At 46.7% G+C, this 6,257-nt stretch overlaps 1 protein-coding gene across 2 annotated transcripts in view; it reads left to right on the top strand.

Moving 5' to 3' along the window:
- The window catches only part of dlk2 (delta-like 2 homolog (Drosophila)), an 18,033-nt gene that overhangs the window by 5,364 nt on the left and 6,412 nt on the right, over positions 1-6,257 (top strand). Inside the window, exons 1-2 of one of the 2 annotated variants that reach the window (XM_023395673.2) lie at positions 1,317-1,707; positions 5,245-5,353. In XM_023395673.2, coding sequence (XP_023251441.1) covers positions 5,266-5,353 — 88 coding nt within the window. In that variant the 5' untranslated portion in view covers positions 1,317-1,707; positions 5,245-5,265. Of the gene's footprint in view, positions 1-1,316; positions 1,708-5,244; positions 5,354-6,257 lie in introns of those variants that run through there. The other variant, XM_023395674.2, reaches the window with a different exon arrangement.

The following is a 6,257-nucleotide window of genomic DNA, read 5'->3' as shown; positions in this document are numbered from 1 at the left end:
CAGTGACTTTATATGAACCAAACTTTCCATTAGCGAGATCCACTAATCCTTTAGAGGGTGTGACGTTGGACTGATGTTGGACAAGAGGCGGGGCTCACCTGAACATGAGCTGTGTCACAATCAGGGGCCACATCTTCGGAGGACGTGGCTCTTCATAGTCGTCATAGACCGTCGTGAAGCCCGAACCAGAACGAGAACTCCTGGTCTACGGAAGATTTTCGCTTTCCGTCATCAGCTGTTCCCGCCTTTACGGTGGCATCACAAAGTGCGGCTCCCATCTCCCGGTTGTTGTTCCGAGCTGAAACACAATACTTACATTTAACAGTGTGATCTTCAGACTCTCTGTCTGTGTGGTTTGCTTTCATTACCTGCGTGCAATGAATCTTGGGATATGTTTGGGTCATGAAGGATCCACCTGTTGGAGCCTTTGAAATGTGACGGCATAGTCGCTCATCACCTAGAGTCACCAGTTCACCTGCATGTCTTTGTTTTGGGGTCATTCCCGATGTTCCTTGAGCTTATAACCTCCAACAATAAAAGCAGCTTTGTTTAGGTTTGAACCCCAAACACACAATTTCAGACCCGAGCAGCTTTTCTCCTCTAAACGTTTCACATGGTTTCATTTCAATAACTGTTCAGATGATCAATAATTCACAAAAAATGAAAGATTAGAGAAAAGTCCAGAAACTTAAAACAGTCAGTCAGTGAATCACAATTTAGTTTTTTCTTCTTTCCTCTCCTATGAATCATCTGACGACCCCTGAGGTTCATGTGGTGACCCTTTGGAGGGGCCCGACCCCTAGGTTGGGAACCACTGGACTGAACTATCTTAGTGTTTATGACGTATTTAAGAGCAGCTCCACCTGGAGGAGCTACGAAGCACTTTAACTTTTCATACCTTACATTTTGTTGATAATACATCTGTACTTTAATTTAAATGCAGTATTTTTACTTTGCTTTGAGTACATTTACCTCAGGAAACTGAATACTTGTTTAAAACGTGAGATTGTTCTGCTGGGGGAGGGGATTTTAACTTTCCTTGTTTGTTCTGAAAACGTGTATAAAAACAGGATGTTCAGATTATTGCAGCGTTTCCATCTGCACATTCTGCTGCTGCTCTGCTGCCTGAAGAATGCACAGAAAGAAAACCCTGTGTGTGTGTGTGTGTGTGTGTGTGTGTGTGTGTCTGTGTGAGTACATGTTGAAGCATTAAATTGACCACCTGTTGCTATCCTTTCTCAAACACACACAGACACACACTCCCCTCAGTCTTTACTTTCTCAACCAAACACTCTGAAAGAAAAGATCAGTGTGTGTGTGTGTGTGTGTGTGTGTGTGTGTGTGTGTGCGCTCTGGTATGTGAGTATGGAAGATACTCAGTTACACACACTCGCACACACTCAGTAATCCAGGCATGTCAGTTCCTGTCTTTGAGGAGGTTGTGTTCGTCACTGTAATCTCTGGAAAAATGATCCTGCCCGTTGTTTCCCGCCGCCGCCGCCTGCCAGTCGAGTGTGTGGGCAGAGCGACCTCAGGGTCCGTCGCTACAGCAACAGGCTGCACAGACTGAAGCTGCGAGCAGGAAGAAGAGACAAACACGGAGGAAAACAGTTAACATGAAGAGGTCTGACAGCAGAGAGCAGGAGGAGATCTGAAAACCTGCAGACGGAGAACGAGGGAGTCGAAACCTCCGACAGGAAGCAGCAGGTAAGAACAGGAAGCTGGAAACGTGACAGATCACATGATTCAAAGTCCTCGGCTGCAGGTCCAGGTGCCGAGACTGTTGTGGGTTACATTTAAAGGAACAGGCTGAGATTTGGTCAGTCCTCCGGTTCTCTGTGATCCAGCTCAGACAGAGGTCCAGGATGTTAGCGTAGCTTAGCACAACGACTGGAGGCAGGGGGAAACTGTTAGCTTAGCTCAAACGAAGGAGAAAACATCCACCTGTCTGAGCAGCTATCCACTGGCTAACAGGCTAACAAGCTAACAAACACTGAGTCTCCTGGTACCAGCTGAGTCGATTGGAGAACCCAGGTTCATGCTACGTTCATGCTAAAACGTTTTCAATTTAAAGGGACAGTTCTGGTTATTAGACGTGGCGTTGTGTGAGGTAGTGATATATAGTCAGGACATTACGGTAGGTAATGTTCAGCGTGGTCCCACTTTATAAAATCTGCTCTGAAGGAGTTTGTTTTGGGGGAAGTCAAATATTTGCTGTTGAAAAGTGACACAGTGACGTTGCCGAAGCTCCAGCTGTTTTCTGTGATGCTGAATTAAAGTCTCTGCTGAGTTACTTTTTTTAAATTAACACAGATTAGCAGAGTCTCTGCAGATGTTTTCTTTCTGCTGCGACTCAGCTCTGGGTGTGAAGGGGTTAAAGCGGCGCTGCAGGCGACGTGTTCTCAGAGGAAACACCTGAGCGAGGCGAGTGACTGATCTGAAAATCAGAGACAGAAACACCGTCTCTCTGATGTGACAGAGGAGACTCGGCCTGTCCTCAGTTTTATCCGTTCAGGCGTCACATTACCGACGTTTCAGTTCGAGTCTTCAGACGATCCAGAATCCAGGAGTGAATCTGTATTCAGAACAGGTGGTCCAGAGCTGCAGGAGAGACTCAGATCACAGTATGATTCTGTTCAGACTCTCAGCTCTGGGTTCAGGTTAAAGATCCTGGTCTGGTTTAATACAGAATCAGAATCACCTCCTCCTCCACTCAGACTAGTTCCAGGTCACTTCCTGTTTGTCCAGATTTTATTAATCATGAACCATTTGTCTTGAGTTACGGCTAAAAAGTGTTTCGTGAGGTCACAGTGACCTTGAACTTTGACCTTTACCACCTAAATCTAATCATTTCATCCTTGAGTCCAGGTGAATGTTTCTGTTAAATGTGAAGAAGTTCCTTCAATGTGTTTCTGAGATATCGTGTCCATGAGAATGAAACGCACGGACAGGCAACCTGAAAACAACATGGCTGCCGCTCTGACTGTCATGAAGGCATGAAAAGTTTATTCACATTGAACCTGAACCTCCATCTTTACTGACCTGAACCAAAGAGCCGGACCACAGACTGGACTCTGGACTGAACCCGGTCTCTGGTGTCTGATCTTTGTCCTCCATCATCGTCCTCCAGCAGCTTCTCTCCTCTGTCACCTGGAGTTTGGAAACAGGTTGTTTTCATTGGTTTAAAGAGTGAAACCTTCAGAGCTCAGTGACACACAGGTGACACGCAGGTGACACGCAGGTGACACACAGGTGACACAAAGGTGACACGCAGGTGACACACAGGTGACAAACAGGTGACACACAGGTGACACACAGGTGACATGAAGTGAAACCATCAGTTCGATGTTTGTCTGTTCCCTGCAGCTGAAACATGTGAGTGATGAAGATGAGGAGCAGCTGTTTGGCTCCGAATCTAATCAGCCTCTAAGGATTCACAGCTCAACAACTGGAGATCAGTGAGGGGAAGCTGGGAAATGTAGTCTCTGTAGACTGTGCTTCAGGACACTCCTCCTCCTCCTCCTCCTCCTCCTCCTCCTCCTCCTCCTCCTCTCTCAGTTCCTGGAAGAGAGTGAGAGAGATGAACCTGCAGATTCATTGAAACGTGAGGATGGATCTCTGCGGGCCGACGGCCAACCAGACCACAGTCCACCTGAGAGACCAGAGGACACACGCACGCACGCACGCACGCACGCACGCACGCACACACACACACACACACACATACACACACACACACACACTGAGCAGCAGTTGTTCAGATGATCTGTCGTAAAGACAAACTACAGAAACTCAGTTTGTCTTTCATGATGATAAACTGAACATCTGACAGAAAACATTCATCACTTTATTATTATAAACCCAATAATTGTTTCAGTTTAAATATCAAATCTTATGATCAAGAGGTTTGTGTCTCTTCTCTTTAAAAATGTCACTGAGGTAAATGATGAAACGATGAAACCGTCTCCAGCTCCTGCAGGATTCCAGCATCATGAGGTCATGATGCTGCGGCGCCGACGCGTCAGAAATGTCCAACATCAAAGACTCGCAGGTCGGAGTCTGAGTGAGTTATTGACGCGGCGTCTGTCAGCTGATCGGGTTTCACTCGTTTGATCTGTGGAGGTTCAAACAGACCGAGTCCAGCTGAGAGTTCACACAGCCACAAAGATCTGATCCGATCACACCAACTGATACCAGGGACTCAGGTTATCAGAACCTGTTAACACCTCTGTGCTGGTTCTGAGTCTGTGCTGGTTCTGAGTCAGTGCTGGTTCTGAGTCTGTGCTGGTTCTGAGTCTGTGCTGGTTCTGAGTCAGTGCTGGTTCTGAGCCTGTGCTGGTCTTGTGTCTGTGCTGGTTCTGAGTCTGTGCTGGTTCTGAGTCTGTGCTGGTCTTGTGTCTGTGCTGGTTCTGAGTCAGTGCTGGTTCTGAGTCTGTGCTGGTTCTGAGTCAGTGCTGGTTCTGAGTCTGTGCTGGTCTTGTGTCTGTGCTGGTTCTGTGTCAGTGCTGGTTCTGAGTCAGTGCTGGTTCTGAGTCAGTGCTGGTTCTGAGTCTGTGCTGGTTCTGAGTCTGTGCTGGTCTTGTGTCTGTGCTGGTCTTGTGTCTGTGCTGGTTCTGAGTCAGTGCTGGTTCTGAGTCTGTGCTGGTTCTGAGTCAGTGCTGGTTCTGAGTCAGTGCTGGTTCTGAGTCTGTGCTGGTCTTGTGTCTGTGCTGGTTCTGAGTCTGTGCTGGTTCTAAGTCAGTGCTGGTTCTGAGTCTGTGCTGGTTCTGAGTCAGGTTTCCCTCTCTACAGTTAGGGTGAGTTCAGGCAGAGACTGTACAGCAGACAGACTGAGGTCAAAGGTCGTCTCCGTGGATACAGTGAATAAAAAGGAGAACGTTAACTGCAGATCTGTGACGTCATTCCAGGACTGAGACCAAGTGTTCACTTTTATTGTGAAGGGATCAGTGTGATGGCTGTAAACAGGAAGTTAAAAAGAAGCTGATGTAAACACAGTGACAGGATGTGAGTGACCTCTGTCTGTTAACAGCTGATCTGAGGTCCAGCTCTGATCCTGGACCAGCAGCAGCAGCAGCTATGATTTATCTCTCTCACACCTGGTTCAGACCTTTGATCCGGACGATGACAGCTCGAGACGCTTGGCTGAAGACGCCGCTGTCCTCGTCTCACCTTTCAGCCGGCCCCAAACCCAACTCTGAGAAACTGACTCCAGGTCAGAGTCATCGTCTCTCTCTTGTGTTTCAGGTCCTGGTCTCTGCAGCCGACATGTCTGCAGTCAGAGCTGCAGCCGTCCTGCTGCCGCTGAGCGTCTGCGTCCTCGCCGCCCTCCTCGTCCCGCCCTGCACAGGTCAAGGTAGGTCACATGATCTTGTGGGTACTCTCTCTGCAGGAAACAAACCTCATGATAATACAACAGATTATATGATGATGAAATTAAGATTTTCAGAATAAATCTGAATATTTTACAGTCAGCTTCAGAATCAAAACTAAAACTGGAAGTTAATAATTTAGGTTAATAAAAAGTGATTAGAAATACATGATCATAAACATTCATACATGATCCATTCAAAAGTTACAGGTCACATATGTATTAATACATGTAAACAGTTCGAATATATCAGTAAATAAACAAGTACAATCACACAAACATGGGCGAAACACTGAAGTGAAGTCAAATATACCTCCATCATATCATGCAAGCTGCATGCAGTTTGATTATTGACTTGAATTATTGATCTGATTTAAGATGGCTCCCCGTAGTTAAAACCATCCTGCTCACACGCCTGGAGAGACAGAAGAAGAAGTTTCCGTCTGTTTGAAGTGACGCGACTTTTCCGTCTGAAAACTTTAGTTTATCTGAAGTTGAAAGACTGAACTTCCTGTTGACGTCACGTTTCGTCAGATCAGACTCAGTTAGTTAGTTGTGACTTAGTTAGTGAGTGGTAACTAGTTCAGTGATGTGGTGATCGTGTTTGTTGTAACTGTAGATGAAGATGTGAACGTTGTTTTTTCTGTCACTGTGTTCGACTGAGAGAAGAGCCAGAGAATCACACAACAAACTTTAAGCAGCTTCTCTTCATATGATACCTCCTCCACTCCACCCCCCCACCACATCACAGTTTAAGTCATTACCCCCCCACCTCCTCCTCATATTATACCCCCCCTCCCCCACAGTGAGTCAGCTGTGAGCTTCCTGTCAGGCAGCAGAGTGTGATTAATCAGAGAGGAGCTCCGGGTGTCGAGGACGGACAGGTGTC

This window comes from Seriola lalandi, unplaced genomic scaffold, assembly GCF_002814215.2.
Source record: "Seriola lalandi dorsalis isolate HSWRI2012SDOR001 ecotype SW California unplaced genomic scaffold, Sedor1 jcf7180002054967, whole genome shotgun sequence".
NCBI lineage: Eukaryota > Metazoa > Chordata > Actinopteri > Carangiformes > Carangidae > Seriola > Seriola lalandi.
The sequence above is the reverse complement of the archived record's forward strand: the minus strand, read 5'-3'. Positions and strand labels throughout refer to the sequence as shown.